The sequence below is a fragment of the Salvelinus fontinalis genome, chromosome 11 (assembly GCF_029448725.1).
Source record: "Salvelinus fontinalis isolate EN_2023a chromosome 11, ASM2944872v1, whole genome shotgun sequence".
Lineage (NCBI taxonomy): Eukaryota > Metazoa > Chordata > Actinopteri > Salmoniformes > Salmonidae > Salvelinus > Salvelinus fontinalis.
Genome location: NC_074675.1, coordinates 19,500,097 through 19,521,832, shown reverse-complemented (window position 1 = coordinate 19,521,832; position 21,736 = coordinate 19,500,097). Strand labels below are relative to the sequence as shown.

Sequence of the window (21,736 nt, the reverse complement as noted above, 5' to 3'; positions counted from 1 at the left end):
AAATGTGTGTATTGCTTGCTAAATATGTTAAGTAGATTGGTACGTGTGTAGTTACAGTTGTATGTAAATGTGTCGTGTTTCAATTATGAACAGACTGCAGAACTTCCTGCCCCAGATGGCCCAGGCCAATGAGAAGCTCAAGTTGCAGATGGAGCAGGCACCTGAGGGCCACTATGACATAGAGAGGGTGGAGGAGTCTGGAAAGGTCATAGAGATGGTGAGTGTGGCTGTCTTTTTATAGTGAGGGAAAGTGTGACGTCGGAACACCACGAGCAGGCCTATCATATTGTGTAGCCTGAACAGCCTCTAGTGGTCACTGTTATCTCGGTCCCACTCCAAAAGAGAGGTAAACAGCGACCACTAGCGACTGTTCAGGCTACATTTTGTGGAACAACTGAGCAGAGAAAGGGTCCTTCCAGTTTCCATCAGCTCAATTAAACCGAGACTGTGATATGACTTTGCCACAATTAGCAGGTTGAACCGCAGATGAGTGCAACAAGACAATGTGCTTCTGCACGGCTGTTTTTTTTTGTCATTCTGCTGCAACATTATAGCTCCCGGGGCAACAACCGTGAAGTTTGGCATTGTGCTTCGCACTCATAGTTTTTGTGGAAGTCTTCCATATTCTGCTGTTTACTTTGCACATTGCTGACTCTGTCCTTAAACTGCAGGTGAGACGTTGTTCGAGCTGATCACTTTTGTGAAGTCGGGGACCATCGTTAGTCACCGCCTTTCAAAGTGTGTTGCATTATCAGGATAAATATTGTCCGACTTGCACCTACATGTCGACTGCATGAACTTTACAGAAATCCTGTGATTAAAGGTCATCAAGTTTTGACTGCAAGTTTCTGCAGTTGCTCTTCACCAATTTCATCCTGCAGCTATCACCTGCATTGTGGGAGGCTCTATTGTCAACCAATCATTGGGCTGTTTTTGTTTGACTCACGTGAACGTGACCAAGGACGTGATTGAAACAGGAACCAACTTTGCTGCAATTCATGTATACAGTGGATATGTACAAATTGAATGTGATATGAGTCTTTCTCACCAGTTGATTGTACAATGTACGCATATACACTGCTCAAAAAAATAAAGGGAACACTTAAACAACACAATGTAACTCCAAGTCAATCACACTTCTGTGAAATCAAACTGTCCACTTAGGAAGCAACACTGATTGACAATAAATTTCACATGCTGTTGTGCAAATGGAATAGACAAAAGGTGGAAATTATAGGCAATTAGCAAGACACCCCCCAAAACAGGAGTGATTCTACAGGTGGTGACCACAGACCACTTCTCAGTTTCTATGCTTCCTGGCTGATGTTTTGGTCACTTTTGAATGCTGGCGGTGCTCTCACTCTAGTGGTAGCATGAGACGAAGTCTACAACCCACACAAGTGGCTCAGGTAGTGCAGTTCATTCAGGATGGCACATCAATGCGAACTGTGGCAAAAAGGTTTGCTGTGTCTGTCAGCGTAGTGTCCAGAGCATGCAGGCGCTACCAGGAGACAGGCCAGTACATCAGGAGACGTGGAGGAGGCCGTAGGAGGGCAACAACCCAGCAGCAGGACCGCTACCTCCGCCTTTGTGCAAGGAGGTGCACTGCCAGAGCCCTGCAAAATGACCCCCAGCAGGCCACAAATGTGCATGTGTCTGCTCAAACGGTCAGAAACAGACTCCATGAGGGTGGTATGAGGGCCCGACGTCCACGGGTGGGGGTTGTGCTTACAGCCCAACACCGTGCAGGACGTTTCGCATTTGCCAGAGAACACCAAGATTGGCAAATTCGCCACTGGCGCCCTGTGCTCTTCACAGAAGAAAGCAGGTTCACACTGAGCACATGAGCATATGTGACAGACGTGACAGAGTCTGGAGACGCCGTGGAGAACGTCCTGCTGCCTGCAACATCCTCCAGCATGACCGGTTTGGCGATGGGTCAGTCATGGTGTGGGGTGGCATTTCTTTGTGGGGCCGCACAGCCCTCCATGTGCTCGCCAGAGGTAGCCTGACTGCCATTAGGTACCGAGATGAGATCCTCAGACCCCTTGTGAGACCATATGCTGACACATGCACATTTGTGGCCTGCTGGAGGTCATTTTGCAGGGCTCTGGCAGTGCACCTCCTTGCACAAAGGCGGAGGTAGCGGTCCTGCTGCTGGGTTGTTGCCCTCCTACGGCCTCCTCCACGTCTCCTGATGTACTGGCCTGTCTCCTGGTAGCGCCTGCATGCACTGGACACTACGCTGACAGACACAGCAAACCTTTTTGCCACAGTTCGCATTGATGTGCCATCCTGGATGAACTGCACTACCTGAGCCACTTGTGTGGGTTGTAGACTCCGTCTCATGCTACCACTAGAGTGAGAGCACCACCAGCATTCAAAAGTGACCAAAACATCAGCCAGGAAGCATAGGAACTGAGAAGTGGTCTGTGGTCACCACCTGCAGAATCACTCCTGTTTTGGGGGGTGTCTTGCTAATTGTCTATAATTTCCACCTTTTATCTATTCCATTTGCACAACAGCATGTGAAATTTATTGTCAATCAGTGTTGCTTCCTAAGTGGACAGTTTGATTTCACAGAAGTGTGATTGACTTGGAGTTACATTGTGTTGTTTAAGTGTTCCCTTTATTTTTTTGAGCAGTGTATTTTCAGTTTGTGAGTGTGATATGTGGGTTGGAGATGTTTATTTTGACATAAAGAAAAACTCAGCGAAAAAATGGGAGCACAGCCTTGCTGTTGGAAAACCACATTAGTGTCTGACTTTCGGCTTACCATTCAAATGAGCCCATTATGTTGATGGGATAAATTGTGTTATGTCGTTGATGACATTGATTCCCTTGTCTCTCTATCAGGGTGTGTCGCTGGTGGAGCTCAGTAGTTCAGACAGCGACTCAGACAAAGAGACTTCATAGGACAACGACGCCAACTCAGAATCTGAGGAGGAGCGCGCTCACAGAGGAGAACCTCAAACTGCCTGGCAACTACCAGAGGCAGAAAAAGAAGGTTCATATCCAAGTCCTGGAGAAACAAGTGGATTAGGCCGGTATAGGCCTCTAAAGAGACTACTGGGACAGTTGCAGTGTGGAATATTGACATGCGTTGGTAATACTAATCAACTGACGTGGGATCAGTTCTCCTTCTCCAAGCCCTTTTCATAACCATTATGAGTGAAAGAATAAAAACTTACCTTAGGAAGGTGAGGAGATGGTCCTGGAGGGCTAATGGATTAACAGTGGATTGAGACCTGCTGCAGTGAGGGATAAAGGGGACACTGGTGTCTACATAGGAGGGTGTCTGTACTATAAGGGCCAAATATCATGTGTCAACAAGTGTTTCAGTGCTATTTGAGCCATAATGAGATGGGGACTAAGCATTGAGTTCCTTCTCATGCATGTGCAGTAAGAATGTGCCTTACATCATTTCCTGTTTATCTGATGACCATAGGGTACTTGTAAGGTTGACGCTCATAGTGGCTTGATGGTTCATTGATGGCAGAGAAAGAAGACATTTAACCTATCTGTATTCAATCCATTTTCAATAGACCATTTTCATATTGTTTGTGTACATTTTTTAAAAACGATTTATCACTAGCATAGATAATCAAGGCTACATTTGAATTATTTAAGCAGAACTGTTTGTCTGAATTTCTCATCTTCAACACCAAATGCTTTATTATCTGTCTGCTTTGTTTTATGAATAGTCCTAGTCCCAGCATTATGTTACGGTTGGTCACAAGGTTTGTGAGCTGTGAAGTCTTTCCCAGATCATTTTTTTCCTGAAACAAAAAGTACTGAAGCCGTGTACTGTATTTCATAAGTGTATGAAATCCAAGGTTGTTGTGTGGTTGTGAATGACACAGCATACACAAACGCTCGTGTTTAAATGGGGTGAACTCTGGGATGCTGGCCTTCTATGCAGAGTTCATCTGTCCAGTGTCTGTGTTCTTTTGCCCATCTTAATCTTTTCTTTTCATTGGCCAGTCTGAGATATGGCTTTTTCTTTGCAACTCTGCCTAGAAGGAAACCACAAATGCTGATGCTCCAGATACTCAACTACTCAACTAAAGAAGGCCAGTTTTATTGTTGCTTTAATCAGCACAACAGTTTTCAGCTGTGCTAACAAAATTGCAAAAGGTTTTTCTAATGATCAATTAGCCTTTTAAAATGGTAAACTTGGATTAGCTAACACTGATAATGGTTGCTGATAATGGGCCTCTGTACGCCTATGTAGATATTCCATTAAAAAATCTGCAGTTTCCAGCTACAATAGTCATTTGTAACATTAACAATGTCTACACTGTATTTCTGATCAATTTGATGTTATTTTAATGGACAACAAATGTGCTTTTCTTTCAAAAACAAGCACATTTCTAAGTGACCCCAAACTTTTGAACGGTGGTATATGTTGGAAGACAAACAATACTGTATGTACCGGGGCTGGTTTTTGCACAAAGTTCGGAGGAGAATAGTGTCTCACATCGCCACAGAGACCAGATTTCCCTGTAGTTTTCAAAATGCTAATTGAAAATGGCACATACGATGAAAATATATTCTTGAACGTATACTTTCTTAGTGTTAGCCGTTGTATTCGTATATCAACACTAGTCTTTCAAAGGTAGTTTATTTAATATTCTATTTAAATTAATATATATATTATTTACTAAAAACAATCTGCAGTTTCTACATTATTTTTGGACTTATAAATTGATATGTACTCATTGATTCTTGAATATACCTTAGAGATGCTTAATGAGCTTAGTTCAACTGTCGTACCCCATCACAACCCCAAATATAAGCCTTTTCTACTTCATCTTTTGTGAACAAAACATGGTTATAACTATAATGTTGATGTCATGGAAGGTCAGTCCTTGCATCCATAGCTCTGTCTATACATTTGAGAGTAGTTACATTTCTTCAGCCCCATCCCTCAGTTCTTTTTACCAAAACGGGCAGGTAGGTTGGTGTGCTTTAAAAATGCATAATCTAGTGTTGTAACCTACAGTGCTCCTTTTCTGACAGAAATACAATGTCAAAAAAATATCAAATTATTCTGTGTGTTTTCTTTTGTTATAAAATATTTACAAATAACATTTTAACTAAGGGAGTCGTGGATATCTTCAGCAGAAGTGTGGCACCTAACATCGCTGAGCATACGAATTTGACATACGAATTTGAACCTGCATGCTTGAGCTAAAATGAAATGTTGCAAAAAATGTGTGACTGACAGAGCAGGAGGAGATTGCCTGAAGCGCTCGGCTTTTGAAAAGCAAAACGTTCTTTCATGATGAGCGGAGGAACCGAAACCTTAAACTCAAAGTGAAGGGGTGTTGATCCAGACGAATCCACCTTGGCTCTGGAATACTGAAATCCACCTCTGCGTTTGATACGTGCCATTTTCCTTTTGTAACTTTGGGGAAAACCGCCTGTGTCCATGATGTGTCCGTAATGCAAGTTCCCGAACAGAATGCTCAAAACTGTTGGCACCTTGAGACGAGGTCGTGGCAGAGGGTAGGCTACACATCAAAGGTCTCCTCTCTCACACACACCTGCTGTTAGGAAAGCGGAGCTGGACTCCTGATCGAGACTGGTGAGTCGTGATCAGGTGGATTGATTGATCAGTCGTTGTTACAGTTTATTAGGCTCCCTTAGTACTCCACAGTCACTGCTTTGGTCCTGAGGTATTCGTTAAGAGCATCCTCTCCTGCCGACAGAACCGAAGCACAGTTAATCGGTCAAACTCAAATCAAGCATGTTGGGCTCGCAACAAAGCTTCTAGGCTCATTTTCTTTGAACTCTGGACTATGTTTCAAGAAAAAGATAAATAGATTTCCATGTATTTTCCATTGTTTATCACAGACCACCAACTAAAAATCAGTATACAATATGAACCACATTCCAATATGACAGTATCTAACATGAAACCCCTTGCCTAATGATTACATGATTAACCCCAGACTCACCAAGGTCTTTGCCGAAGCCGGACTGTTTGAAACCGCCGAACGGCGATGCCACGTCGGTCTTGTTGTAAGTGTTGACGAACACGGTCCCGGCGTCCAGCCTCTCGCTCACGTACATGGCCTTGTTGATGTCGCGCGTGAACACGCCGGACGCCAGGCCGAACTCGGTGTCGTTGGCTCTGTTTAGCACGCCATCTATGTCACTGCAGGTCAAAAGGAGAAAAGGGATGTTGGGAACCACACACAGCTCTATTACTTGGGTCTGTGATGAGGAAAGGTTCTCTCTTTAGAAGACTGAGGAGACGTACCCGTCTTTGAACTTGGACACCACCATGATGGGGCCAAAGGACTCCTCTTTGGCGATGAACATGTGATCCTCCACGTCTGTGAACAGTGTGGGCTCCATGAAGAACCCTGGAGAGAAACCACATCATAGTGTAGTTAGCAATGATGATGGTGGTTGGCTGAAACGTTGCATTACAGTGGCCTCCAATTGTGTTGTACTGTACCATCAGTATTCACTAACCAGTCTTGTGTTACCAACTATTGCGGTACATATACTATTATATCCTACGTATTCTTCAGATATACTACATATTCTATCCACATACTGTCCATAATGTCTATATATCCCATCATATATATACACCTATATACTCTGACAATGCTAATATTTCTATATTCCTTAATTCCATTATTTTACTTTTAGATTAGTTTGTATTGTTGTGAACTGTAAGATAATACTGCACTGTTGGAGCTAGGAACACAAGCAATTCGCTACACCTGCAATAACATCAGCTAAATACTGTATGTGTATGCGACTAAAACAACTTGATTTTTGATTTTAAACGCAGGTTATTCTACTGTAGCTACTTTGGTAGGAGTGCATACTGTGATACTAAGAGGGGCCTATAGTATTGAAAAGACACTGCTTCAAAAGTGTTTACCTGGCCTGTCCACCTGTTTGCCCCCGTACACCAGCGTGGCGCCCTCCTTCATGCCCACCTCACAGTACTCCACCAGCTTTTCCATGTGGGCCTTGTGGTTCTGGGGCCCGTGGTCCGTGGAGCGGTCCAGAGGATCACCCACTTTCATCTTCTTTATCTCCTCCAACTGATGGGGTGAAGAGGAGGGGAGACGGAGGAAGAGGAATGCAAAGGCTATGATGAGGAAAAGGATCTTGAGAGACCCTTGAGCTACGCTACACGGAGACTCAGTTGTTGTGGGGTGAAGGAAACGGAGGAAGGGAAGGAAGAGGAGAAGTGTATTGTGCGTTTTGGACTCTTGTGGGAGGGTTCAGGATACTCACCACTCTCCTGATGTACTCGTCATGTATGGACTCCTCCACGAACAGGCGTCCAGCAGCGATGCAGTTCTCTCCTTTGTTAAAGAACACAGAACTCATACCCTGCAGAAAGGGAGATGGAGGGGAAGGGAATATGACGAAAATAAGAGCAGGTTCTCTTTTCCTTCTGTTTTAGTTACTCTCTCTTTTCTTTCCCTCCCTCTCTCACCATGCGCACAGCCTTGTCCATGTCACAGTCGCTGAAGATGATGAGTGGAGACTTCCCTCCTAGCTCCAGAGAAACCTTCTTCAGGTTACTCAGCGCACAGCTGCAACAGGAAATGACACGTGAGCCTGAGCAGGAAGTAGTCCAATATCAGCATATCAGGAATAACTGGGGTCCCAGCCCCCTACTGTACCTTTTCATGATCTGTTTGCCGATAGGGGTGGAGCCTGTGAAGCCCAGTTTACGGATGTCAGGGTGGTCAGACAAGCGCTGTCCCACCATCCCACCTATTAGAGAGATGGGGGATAGGGAGGTAGAGAGAGAGAAAGGGGTGAGAGGGTGGCAGGGGGAGAAAGGGTAGTAGAGATGAGGGAGAGAGGGTGGTAGATGGGGAGATGGCGTGAGAGAAACAGAAAAATAAAGATTAGAATCAAAAACCTTATCTAATAAGATCTCACAGATCTCCTGGAGGACCTCTCCCTTCCCACAAGCTCTTGCTCCCTTGTGTCCTGTTACCTGAGCCAGGAACGATGTTGATGACTCCCTTGGGAATGCCAGCCTTCACAGTCAGCTCAGCAAACTTCAGGGCTGACAGAGGAGTAACCTTTTGGACGAGAGCAGAGAGCGAGTGAAACATGTTCCCTTGATGTGGACACGGGGAAACTCTTCAAGTGAATCAAATGACATCTGATATTCACATATGTGGTTCAGCAATGTGCAGTGCTAGAGAGGCTATTTTAACACGTCGGCCTGCAGAGAGAGGTTACGTTAGGTGCAGTTGTGCGTGACAGGTAGGGTCGTGTGTGACTGCTGTGTTACATAAGTTGTTCACCTGCTGGTATAACATCTACGGCTGAATCTGTTGTAACGTATGCAGGTGTATGTTTTCTCACCTGTGCAGGTTTCAGGACCAGTGTGTTTCCAGCTGCGAGGCAAGCGGCACTCTTCCATGCCAGCATCATGAGTGGGTAGTTCCAGGGAATGACGATGGCGCACACACTGGCACCCAGGAAACACACAACACTCACCGTGAGCAGGTGCCACAGGTCAGCCAAAAGTAGTGGTTACTACAACCAATACTCAAACCACTATTCATGAATCATGTTCATATCGAAATGCATATTGATATTTCCTAGTAGAGTTGTAATCACATGTGAACTCTGACCCCTTACCCCAGAGGTTCCTTCTTGGTGAAGGTCAGATTGCGATTGGGCCTGGCCTGGTTGATGGGTATCGTCTTGCCCTGTAGCAGACAGGATATAATAGAAGATATCCTTAGACTACTAGATTACTGAAAAAGATTGAGACAACTAGGTCAGGATTTGGCAAACAGGGACATGTGAATGAAAAATAAGTTTTCATCATACAAAACATCTTTATATTTCACATATCTGGCCCATGCAGGTGAAACTGTACCTGGATCTTGTCGCACCAGCCGGCGAAGTAGCGGAAGGTCTGGATGGACATGCCTACGTGGGTCTTCAGGGCCAGGGTGTAGACAGCTCCAGAGTCTATGGACTCTATGGTGGCCAACTCCTCCTGGTGCTCCTCCATAAGGTCAGCCAGCCTGGTAGGGTGGGGAGGTCAACAAGAGAGATGGAGGTCGGGTTCACTGGCAGTCTTTGTCCTCAAAATATATTATTGTTGTATAAATGGATATAAATCTGCACTATTTAAACAAGTTCCCTGATAGTAACTATACTCCATAATGAGTCGAGGCAGATCTCCACCAGGCCTCTAGGAGGCGCTGTAGGCTTGGTGCTCACTTGTACAGCAGGGTGCCACGATCTCTAGGGTTCATCCTGCCCCAGGGGCCAACCTCAAAGGCCTCTTTGGCTGCTGCTACTGCCCGGTCCACATCTCCCACTGACGCGTAGGCTACCTTACAGATCACCTACGGAAAAGGGTTAACATTTAATGACCTCTCAATACAATAATGTCCACGAGTATGTATGTCAGTGTGTATGTGAGAGTGTATATCTAAGTATGATAGATGAGTAATAGTAGGATGTGCGTGTGTGTTCAGGCGTATCTGTTTAGCATTACTAACTCACAGAGCCATCGGCAGGGTTGATGGTATCGGCGGTCTTGCCGTTCTCTGCGTCCTCAAACTTGCCATTGATGAAACACTGCCAAGGCATCTTCACCGTCATGTTGTTGACGTCTTTAGTAGCCTGGGAACCAAACCATGACAGTGGCATAACATTACACGTCAAAGACAAATTACAGATCCAGCAGTGTCTTATAAATACGTGCATATGTGTGTCATACAAACACTTGACAATACAAGTGGAAAGTGAGTGGGAAACAGTGTTTCTCATCATCATCAATAGTAACACCATCTCAAATCAAACTTTATTTGTCACATGCGCTGAATACAACAAGTGTAGACTTTACCGTAAAATGCTTACTTACAAGCCCTTACAAACCAACAGTACAGTTCAAGAAAAGAAGAAAAATATTTACCAAGTAACACAATAAGAATAACAATAACGAGGCTATATACAGGAGGCACCGGTACCGAGTCAGTGTGCGGGGGTACAGGTTAGTTGAGGTAATTTGTACATGTAGGTAGGGGTGAAGTGACGATACATAGATAATAAACAGCGAGTAGCAGCAGTGTACAAAAGGGAGGGGGGTGGAGGGTAGAAACTGTTCAGCAGTCTTAGAAGCTGTTCAGCAGTCTTGTTCAGCAGTCTTATGGCTTGGGGGTAGAAGCTGTTGAGGAGCCTTTTGGTCCTAGACTTGGTTCTCCGGTACCGCTTGCCACGTGGTAGCGGAGAGAACAGTCTATAACTTGGGTGACTGGAGTCTCTGACAATTTTATGGGCTTTCCTCTGACACCGCCTATTGTATAGGTTCTGGATGGCAGGGAGCTTGGCCCCAGTGATGTACTGGGCCGTTCGCACTACCCTCTGTTGCTCCTTACGGTCAGATGCCGAGCAGTTGCCATACCAGGCGGTGATGCAACCGGTCAGGATGCTCTCGATGGTGCAGCTGTAGGACTTTGAGGATCTGGGGACCCATGCCAAATCTTTTCAGTCTCATTAGGGGGACTATGTGTTGTTGTGCCCTCTTCACGTCTGTCTTAGTATGTTTGGACCATGATAGATTGTTGGTAATGTGAACACCAAGGAACTAGAAACTGTCAACCCGCTCCACTACAGCGCCATCGATGTTAATGGGGGCCTGTTCTGCACGCCTTTTCCTGTAGTCCACGATCAGCTCCTTTGTCTTGCTCACATTGAGGGAGAGGTTGTTGTCCTGGCACCACACTGCCAGTTCTCTGACCTCCTCCCTATAGGCCGTCTCATCATTGTCTGTGATCAGGCCTACCACTGTTGTGTCGTCAGCAAACTTAATGATGGTGTTGGAGTCGTGTTTGGCCACGCAGTCGTGGGTGAACAAGGAATACAGGAGGGGACTAAGTACACACCTGAGGGCCCCCAGTGTTAAGGATCAGTGTGGAAGATCTGTTGTTGCCTACCCTTACCACCAGGATCCAGTTGCAGAGGGAGGTGTTTAGACCCAGAGTTCTTAGCTTAGTGATAAGCTTCGTGGGCACTATGGTGTTGGCTGAGCTGTAGGCTGAGCTGTAGTCAATGAACAGCATTCTCACATAGGTGTTCCTTTTGTCCAAGTGAGAAAGGGAAGTGTGGAGTGTGATTGAGATTGCGTCATCTGTGGATCTGTTGGGGCAGTATGCGAATTGGAGTGGGTCTAGGGTGTCCGGGAGGATGCTGTTGATGTGAGCCATGACCAGCCTTTCAAAGCACTTCATGGCTACCGACGTGAGTGCCACGGGGCGGTAATCATTTAGTCAGGTTACCTTTGCTTCCTTGGGCACAGGGACTATGGTGGTCTGTTTGAAACGGGTAGGTATTACAGACTCGGTCAGGGAGAGGTTGGAAATGTCAGTGAAGACACTTGCCAGTTGGTCCACGCATGCTTTGAGTTCACGTCCTGGTAATCCATCTGGCCCCGCGGCTTTGTGAATGTTGACCTGTTTAAAGGTTTTGTTCACATTGGCTACCGAGAGCGTTATCACAGTCATCCAGAACAGCTGGTGCTCTCGTGCATTTTTCAGTGTTGCTTGCCTCGAAACGAGCATAAAAGGCATTTAGGTAGGATAATCTTAATCGTATGTCATACATTTTATTTTCCAATGATTGCACGTTAGCAAGAAGAACGGATGGCAGTGGGAGTTTCTCTCTCACCTACGGATTCTCAGAAGGCTGCCCGATCTGCGTCCCCTTTTCCTTTGTCTTTTCTTCACGCAAAAGGCGTGGATCTGGGCCTGTTTCAGTGAAAGCAGGATATTCTTCTCTCGGGCTCGTTAAAGGAAAAAGTTTCTTACAGTCCTCTGTGAGTAATCTCAGTTCTGATGTCCAGAAGTTATTTTCGGTCATAAGGGACGGTAACTTTTAACTTATGTACACAATAAGTTAAAAAATAAGTTACACAAAACGCAAAAAAACTAACAAAATAGCACAATTGGTTGGGAGAATGTAAAACGTTAGCTATGTTCTTCAGTGCCATCTGTGCTCTGTATGACTAGCCTGGTCTCAGATCAGTTTGTACTGTCTTGCCAAATCCTTTGGTCATTAATTGTGGTGTCTTGCCAACTCCTAAGATCATTGTTGCACAACTGACCATAGGAGTTGGCAAGACAGCACAAACTGATCTGGGATGACAGTTGTTTGTCTGACTCACATAGTCGATGACCATCTCCTCCTCCTGGTCCTCTCCCCTCAGCCTTCTCACAAACATCTGGATGAAGTCCTGGAAGGTGGTGGCCATGTACACGTCCTCATTCTGCAGCTGCAACCCTACACACTTCTGCTTGATCTCCTCCACTAGCCTGGGGAGAAGATGGGGTTATAGCGGGGTCATAGTGAAGTTATGTCAGGTCATAGGAGAATATGTCACTCAGGTAAAATGGGGCCAACTAGAGTCACAAAAGTCACCATGATGATTAAAAGCCGATCACTGCTAATAAAATACATAACAAATAAACTCTAGATCAAGTGAGGGAAATGAAGGGTTAAACCAGGTCAATGCCAGTGAAAGCATACACTCACCTGACCACGTCCATAGAAGCAGCTCCTGACTTGAAGAAGTCTGTGGTTTCCTCGATGGCAGCAACGTTGCTCAGAATGCCTTTCCAGATGTCCTGGAGCGACAACACACTGAATCAGTGGCGCTAACTGAACAGCTTCTATCTGAATCATGCGTGTACAACATGGTGGTATACTAAGTAACAGATTCTGTTGTAGTAGTGTCAAACTGTCACACATGGCTACGTGGAAGCCTTCAGAGATACAATGAGAAACGTACTCGTATCTCCTCTGCCATCTTCTTCTCGTCATCAGTCAGCTCCACGCTGGCGGTGTCTCCTGAAGAGAAGTACTTAGCAGCAGAGATCATCTTCCCATCCTCAAACTGCAGGTTCTTCACCATCAGCTGTGGAGGAACCAGAGGAGGAAGAGGGTGAGGAGAGGGAGAAGGAGGAGAGGCAACACATAGTTAGGCCTGAGCTATGTCTTAATGACTAAACTGGAAAAATCATTCACAAAATAAACATTAGAAGCCATCAGAGGTTTATAGATATAGTGCTCTGTTACAGCACAGGTAATACAGTTAACAGGGTTGACACTAGACACTTGCCTGTACATTTCCCTATTCATTTCTCATTGATCTCATTTTCTGTGGCTCACCGCTTTGCTATCTGACCCGTACAGAACCAGCCCGTTCTTGGTGACGACACCAGGCTGGGACGCTCCCTCTATCTCCAGGGGCTGACCGGCTGGCACCGACTCTCCCAGCATGGACGACCCGTACAGAGTCACAGTCTAAGGAGAGAGAGGACATGGGTTCGATTGACATACTGCCAATGAGACAGACAGACACACACACACACAGTAATAAAGAAACAGAACATTAGACACTACGTACAGTTCATACATACACTGTAAATGTAAGTGTGTGTGCAAGTGTGCAAGTGTGTGTTTTTGGGAACGCACCTGACCATCAATGACTGCCCACGCTCCGGGGACTTTGTCGTGGCCACGGATCCAGTTGTGGATAGCCTCTGCCGGCTGGGCTAGGTTGACCTTGAGGACAGACAGAAGATGGGTGAGGAAGAAAATCGTCCTTTTCAGACACTTCTTTCCTTGGTTTCTAGGAACCAGGGGGAGGCCAAACAGTTGGCTGCCTATTATGCAACACTTAGAAGAGGGACCTTAAAAATAACCCCTCACTCCCTCCTCGACCTTAAGAATGTTGGCCAGTGCTATAGGCTCTAGTAAGTTAACACTCCCCACCCCCTAAAACCCCTCAAACCCTACCCCCCTCCTTCTACAACCCCTCCTTCTACAACCCCTCATCCCATTACTGGCCCTAGTACATCACCCCCTCACTAAACAGGACTTTTCCAAACTGAGTAATGAATGGACGTATTGTGGAATTAAATGGCTACAAATTGAGCAACATCAAACTGCCATAGTAATTTGAGCAGAAAAGTGACAGGACATTATTTGAATGTTTATTTCCCAACATGATATTTGACTTAGTATCCTTCATTCCCTACAAACAGCCTTAACCAGGTGACCCCGTTTCACACACCCACATTCAGTATCTCACCTTGGAGTTGGACTTCTTCTGGATACCCTCGTAGCTGGCCCCCTCCTCTGTCTGGGGGACGCGTGGGGCCTTCCCATCAGCGATCAGCTGCACTGACTCCACCTGCACCACAGGAATACACCAGCCCCCAAGCAATGTCAGTGTGTTACGTGTTACAGCAGTGGGACTGTGATATGTTTTATCCTGATTGTGATCGGAGGATGGACAGATGGAGATGGTGGTGTGTTGCTACGGTTACCATGGCCTTGATGCCCTCTGGAAAGAGGAAGCGATTGTAGAGGGAGTCCACCGTGTCGTTGGGTTCCACAGGACACTCTCTCTGGAGCAGGATGGCACCGGTGTCCAGACCGTCATCAGCCCAGAAGATGGAGAACCCAGCCTTCTTATCCCCCTGGATCAGAGTCCTGAGGACACAGGACCAGGTCAGACACAGAACCAACGTCAAGCATAGAACCACGGTCATTCATAGAAACAGGGATGTACCCAGAAACAGGGTCATACATGGAACCATATGGAGCAGGCCACTCATGGAATCAGGTCATGCATACAACCAGGAACTAAAACGTGACAAAGCTATTAGCTGGAAAAGAGTAGGCTACATGAAAAGTGCAATAATGTTAATATAACCATCTGTGTGTTTTCGCACACACACACGGTCACGGTTTTCAGTGAATTTATGTCAATCACGAAGCTCATCTGCATTTCCTGCAGAGCAGGAAAATTCTCAGCAACAAAAGAGTGATCAAATTAAGATTCTACACCTGTAGTACAGAGCGAGAGAAAGCCAGACTTTTCCATAGAGCCCACTCACATGTAGGTTAAAGAGCCAAGTCAGACACAGATCAGTGTCAAATATAGGCTAAATCCACATAGCTGTTCACACACAGAGACGGCCATAGACACACACACACACACGCCCCGAACACAGATAACAGGAACCGAGAATAGATAAGGGTAGGAAAAAGATAAGGCAAACCGTACTCAGCCAAACACATTACAAAAAGTTCATCCCCAAACCAGACCAGTTAGATAGCACCTCTCACTCCTGCTCAGCTCTCCAGCAGGTGTTTAACTATATGGGCAAGGCACACACTAAAGACTTTACACTGGTCGTGGCTACGTATTGACAACAGCTGAAATGACCACGTGTGCCTCTGCACTTGACCGTCTCCATTCACCACACACACCCTACCCCACACGCCTATAAACCTTAATCCTCACACTATCTTAACCCTTTCTTTCTCCCCTCCCTCCCTCACCAGTTGATGGCGGAGGCCCCGCGGTGCAGGGGCAGGATGGAGGGATGGTAGATGATGGAACCGTGGGCCGGGTGGTCGATCACGTTCATGGGGATGAACTGGGAGCAGAAGGGCATGACGTTGAGTTCCGCCCCCACCGCCTTGTAGGCCTCCACTACTTCCGGGATGGGCTTCCCTTTGACACGCCACCGCGGGAACTTAAAGACCGGCGTCCCGTCCTTCTCCGCCACTACCGCTGGGGGGAGAGAAAGGTTGGGGGGAGGGGGGGGGAATTGTAGACAGAACATTTCTATATTTTCTTTCTTAATTTAAAAACGAGTTTTTACTTTTGTACAGTATACAGTATGTGACTGTGTATCTCAGTTTATCTGTGTGACCGTTATCTGTGTGAGCTGGGTGTGCGTCAGGGTTCATTCTGAATTGAGTTGCGAATTGCTCTTTCATTTCAATTAAATTCTTGAATTTGAATTGGCCACACCCAACATGAAGCAGAATTTGAATCAAATTTGAATGAAAGGAAGTAGAATTTAATTAAATGAAATTCAAATGGATTATTTACTCTACACATTACCATAGTAATGTTTATTTTGATATCATGCATGGTTGGTTACCAGTACCATAAGGTTGAAACATTTCCTTTTTAAACTCATTCTCAACAATTTCAAATAATTAGTGGTCTGGACAAATTCTAAGATCATGTTGTGGGTTGTCTATAATAATTCATAATTCCCTTAGTGTTTTTAAATATTACAACAACAAAAATTTGTAATCAAACTAATATTTGAAATGGTATGTGAATTCTTTGCATTAATAAGTAGCATATCCTGTTGATAAAAGACTTCTCATATGAATGAGACTTTCATGTTTCATGTCTCAGTTGAGTTGCTTTGAATTAAATTCAAATCAAATTCTGCTTCCTGTGCCCAATTCAAATTCAATTCCAATTCACTGTTTAAATTGAATTAAATTCCGAATTGACACCAACTCTGGTGTGCGTGGGGGTTCCGGTCTTCCCCAGTTCCAACCAGTTCCAGGGCACAGCCTGCTCTACTACCCCTACTAGGGTTATGGTTACATGAAACCCACACTTTGGCCCCACCTGCTCCACACAAATTAAATTACACACACACGCTGATGGGAGGGGTGGGACAGGACAGGGGGCTGGCCTAGGGGCACACGGTCCGTCTCAGAGTGAGTGCGTGCACCGGTGTGTGTGTGTGTGTGTGTGTGTGGTAAAGGCCACATGGAGCTGTTGGCCTCATCCAGCCAGCTATGCTAATCTGGGTGCTAAGCATGGTAGTAGCCTCGTAGTAATGCTTTATAAGAAGGCCATGGTTTATGCCATGGCAATAAGTGAAGTGTTAGAGGCTGTTTGACTCACAGACGGTTAGGCTAATAGTGCCATTTTCGATTTACCATTCAACGCTAGGTTCGAGTGATGCGCGGGCATCCTGACATCAAAAAGCTCTGTAGCAGCATAGCTAAAGCTGATGTCGGGACCTTGACAAACTTAAAAGCGAGTGAGTGATGACCATGAAAACACACAGGACTGGTTGCTATAGCTATTTTCAACAAGTATATTATTCTTCTGGCTTTATCTAACTCTATTGTTCATATTTAACCTTGACTTGCTAGCTTGCTTGTTAACTTGTACAAGCTGAAGTTGCATGGGATCATATCCACTGCTAGGTAAACAAAGAGGTTTCTGATGACGAACTGTGCATGCAACTTTTCATGTGACATTACATCATCATTACACTGCAAAAAACACCCACAATCAAACCATCTGCTCGGTAAATACTTTGCCTCAGGCTAATAACAGGCAAATCAAATGTGAAACAATGTTTTACTTAAATGTTTGACCATATTGTGTAACAAGGTTTTCTTTACAGTACCTGTGTCCAGCAATTCAGGCCCTGACAGGTCTCTGGACCAGAGGTCCTCTGCCAGATCAACTCAACGGGAATGTTATTTTTACAGGGATGCCCAAAAAATCGTAATAACACAGAGGTCTGTTTCCCTAGCCAAACGGCAAAAATCTCTCAATCCTGTGCCAAGAACACAGTGCGTCGCTGTATAACCTCACTGCAGAGCAGAGGAGGCTGGTAGGATAAGCTATAGGAGGACGGGCTCATTGTAATAGTTAGAATGGAAGAGTTAAACACGTGGTTTCAATATGTTTGCTGTGTTTGATACCGTTCCATTCCAGCCATTACAATGAGCCTGTCCTCCTATAGTTTCTCCCACCAGCCTCTTCTGCTGCAGAGTCAGGCTGAACTGAAGTTAGTCCCAATTACCTGATTTAGCCTAACAGGGTTTGGTCAGGGGTGTGTATCTCCCCTGTGTGTGGTTGTTTGTTTGCCTAGCAAGGACGCAGTGACGTTAAACTATGGATATCGTCCCATCTAGTCAGTTAGCCTCTCTATATAGAGAGAGAGAGAGAGGATAGAGCAAAGCAGAGATAGAATGAACAAAGAGAAAGGGGGAGAAGCACAGAACAGGGACCCTTGCCGTCCCAGCTGATGCATGCTGGGTAAAATAATTTGCATCATATCAAACCAGGGCCTCTCCCTACTAAAGCAATGGGCCCACAGTCCTAACGCTAGGCATAAAGGCCTGTCTTTGTACAGGAGCCTTTGAGTCAACACGGATCTACCTCCCTCACTGACAGGGACAGTCAGTCTCCTGACCCAGAGAGACCCAGGGCTAAAGGGGCTTCCGCCTCAGATTATCAGGGTAACCACTGAAGCCATTACATCTCATTTAGAAAAGTGACTGGGAGTAATCATTTATACAAACTCCACTAACTCAGTTAGACCGTGGGAGTCAGAGAGGACGGACTGGATCACGACTGAGGCCATGCAGATGGTAACAATGTAAAGAGGTGGCCATGCTCTGGTGAGGATGCAAGCATACCACTTCCATAAAAGCTTTGCTGCAATATTCATTCACCGAGTCATGATAACTTGTGTTCCCCTCCAAAAAAAGAGGGCATGAGGAAGAGAAGGAAATAATGGAGAAGAGAGAAAGAGAGACTCCCCCTCCAGTCATCACCAGTGTGTCAATACTTACCCAGGGGGTCTGCCTTGCCATCCCTATCTGGCACAGTGAACACACCCACCACCCTATGGCCCTGCTTCCGTAGGTTGGTGTACACTTCCTGTCCAAACAGGCTCTGACCAATCAGAGCCAGTCTCAGCTTATTTTGGTAATAATTCTGGAGGAGGCAGGAGAGAAGAAAGATCATGTGAGTTAGTGGTAAAAACTCTTTCTGACACATGAGAATAGCCTATACCGTACTGGTGGGCTTTAAGATCAAAACACATATATTGTCCCCATATCCCTCAGGCTTTGAACCAATATGACCGAATACTGATGGAGACAAACTCCAACTTTCAATTGGACCATACCCATGTCCATGACCAATATTCAGTTTCACTTCTAACATCCCTCGTGTTGAGTATACATAGTCATTTTGTAACGTTGAAAAGCATTTATACTCTGTCCCTCTCCAATACTCTTCCCTCTCCATTGCCAAGTTTTTTTTTAGGAGTTTCTGGCAGCCAGACTGGCCCAATGGGCAATAAATCTTGGTCCTCTGGTAGAGAGAGTGGTCTGAAATGCTATTGGCTACAGAGAGCACAACCCCCCTCCTCCAACTAGAATGAATGCTCAAGTAAGTTCAAATGGCTACCCCAATCAGTGTGTCTGTCTGGAAGTTCATGTGAAAATGGAAGGTTTCAAGTTTCCTATGCCGAAATAGACTAGGAATAAAGTAAACACTATAGCTGTTCATGTGTAATAACGTAATACATGTTAAGACAACGTAATAACCACATAATACACGTTATGACAATGTGTTATTCAATTGTTATAGCCTAATGTAAACAGCTCCTGTGAACGCTTACACCCAGACAGGCATGGTAGGCGAACGTTTTCCAGCACTGAGTGACTACCTATCAGCCAGCTAAAACGGCAATGATAAGAGATACATTTCTGCCGTTACATTGTAACCACCTACAGTAGCAGTTTGATAGGGGCCGGTGTTGTTTACACAACCATATCGTATCAGTCCCTTTTCCTTGCTAATATCCTGAAAGTAACTTCCATGTCAGTCGAATTATAGGCAGTTCGTTGCGTGTATGTGGATTTCTGGATAGTGTGTTGCTAAGCCGCTCTGTTCAGCTGTCTGTGGTCTCTCTCGTTCAGCTGATGCAACTCCCCACGAACTGTACAATGGAAGTAATTCGTGCAGCGATGGAGACAACGTGCATAACGTGGCAACTGGCAAAGACATGTCTTTCTTTGTATGGTTGTTAGAATACAAATACATAGTACATAATATGAATTCGCCTTTATAGTAATATCTTTACTAATGCTGCATATCAGATATCAAAATAGAGAACTGTCAAGCATGCATCATATTTTGATTAGATTGTAGGCTACTGTGAATGTGCACTGTGCACACCCAGGCATTTACAGATCTGAGACCGAGTCATTCATTCATTGTAACATATGAAGATGACTCGATTTTAACCTGATATATATTAATGCATTAGAACAACAATGACAACATCGTGTGAATCAGCTGGCAAGCAATTAGGATTCTCCATAGCGACAACGGGAGGGCGGGGGGAGACACAGGGGATCGCGGATGCAACATAAACAATGTTACTTACAGAGCTGGTAGAGAATTTCCTAATGATTCTGTTCGCTGTCCACAACATGATGGCTGTATTAATTAACACAAATTAAAAAACAACAGAATTAGTCCAACGTGGTCTGGGGACGTGTACGAGCTCCTGATGACACACACACCTGCCTCGCAATGACAGCGGTTCGAGCTAGCCACAGCCAGCTTATACCCGACAACCGGCGTGTGCGCGGGGTACTGTCTACGTGCGCGCTCACGAATCCTACTACTTCAATGAGGCACGTATGTATTTTACATTTGACTGTCTTACTGGCGTTATAGTAAGAATTGCTTTTCGCGATGAATTGTGCGTGCTACCAGTGGAATATCTATGTCATTTTATCAAAAGACCACGAAACCGGCCGGACACGAAGACGCAACATTGATCGACATTCATGTTAAAAAAAAAAAAAAAAAAAAAAAACGCGTAACCTTCATCTAGCGCCCCTTTTGAATGGGTTATGACGAGTAGGCTACTATTACATTGTCATTCCATTGTGATCAAATATAAATAGCAGCCATTATGTACTATTTTAGATTGGTGCATTTTATACAAAATGATCTGTATTAGTTTATTTCAATGTTGATCATAATAAGATAATAAAACCACACACACACACATCAGTATCATCACAGACCTAATGTAACTTTGTGATTGTTTAGTCATTCATTTAATTTCATCCATTCACTACAGGCCCAAAGTCTGGACAGCTTTTCCATCTCAGCAAAACCATCGATGTGTAAACACACTTTGACCTCTGCTGAACTCCCTGATGGAAAACTAGAGCAGGGCAGTTCTCTGGATAGTAGTGGAAGGAACCCCAAACATTCACAACAAGGTGCTTTAAACACTCAACAGTTATGCCCTCTCCTGAGTGAACATTGTGTAACATGAGGAATTATGCATTTGTATTGTTTATGAGTGCGGACAATCGTATCAAGGTGATTTGTTCTGTAATTCAGATTCAAGTTTGTAAAGCAGAATCAATCATAAGTCTCCATTTCAACATACAGTATATTATATTGTCCATTGTAGGCAGACTCAGTTGGTTCAATGTTCGACTGTTAGAACACACCAGTACCTACTCTCTGTGTTGCCTAGCTATATCAGCGAGAACACACCTGCTGCTGTGACTCCCATAGTGAATGAGCTCTGATCAAACATTCTACCCCCATCCACACGGAACTGCCTGGCACAGGTTCCCCCATGCCAAGGTCAACAGGGTTGCTTTTCAGTATGAAGAGATGCGCAAGTGTAACGGATGTGAAATGGCTAGCTAGTTAGCGGGTACGCGCTAGTAGCATTTCAATCAGTTACGTCACTTGCTCTGAGACATTAAGTAGGGTTGCCCCTTGCTCTGCAAGGGCCGCGGCCTTTGTGGAGCGATGGGTAACGCTGCTTCGTGGGCGTCAGTTGTTGATGTGTGCAGAGGGTCCCTGGTTCGCGTCGGGGCGAGGGGACGTACTAAAGTTATACTGTTACACAAGCAAGGATGAACCCCCCCCACACAAAGGGATACTTACTGTATTACTGGTTTGTATCCATGACAACAGTGTACTACTGCCCATTACCATTTTGGAAATAATGTTAGTACCCCAATCTGACATGTCTTGTTTGTCTACAATGTATCCTCATGTCAAAGTTTAAAATGTCATGAGGGAAATATAAGG

At 45.1% G+C, this 21,736-nt stretch overlaps 1 protein-coding gene across 1 annotated transcript; it reads right to left on the bottom strand.

Moving 5' to 3' along the window:
- Positions 1-3,507: 3,507 nt before the first annotated feature.
- LOC129865247 (mitochondrial 10-formyltetrahydrofolate dehydrogenase-like) lies at positions 3,508-20,271 on the bottom strand. The gene is made up of 23 exons (XM_055937868.1): positions 20,052-20,271; positions 18,445-18,589; positions 15,373-15,607; positions 14,352-14,517; positions 14,114-14,215; positions 13,495-13,584; positions 13,189-13,323; positions 12,809-12,934; positions 12,553-12,644; positions 12,185-12,332; positions 9,526-9,645; positions 9,238-9,365; positions 8,888-9,038; positions 8,644-8,714; positions 8,365-8,470; positions 7,988-8,075; positions 7,665-7,758; positions 7,475-7,574; positions 7,270-7,368; positions 6,908-7,073; positions 6,269-6,374; positions 5,964-6,163; positions 3,508-5,704 (listed from the first exon to the last, which is right to left on the bottom strand). The coding sequence occupies exons 1-23, from the start codon at positions 20,097-20,099 to the stop codon at positions 5,649-5,651; spliced, it is 2,772 nt and encodes a 923-aa protein (XP_055793843.1). The 5' UTR covers positions 20,100-20,271; the 3' UTR covers positions 3,508-5,648.
- Between the last annotated feature and the right edge of the window lie 1,465 nt (positions 20,272-21,736).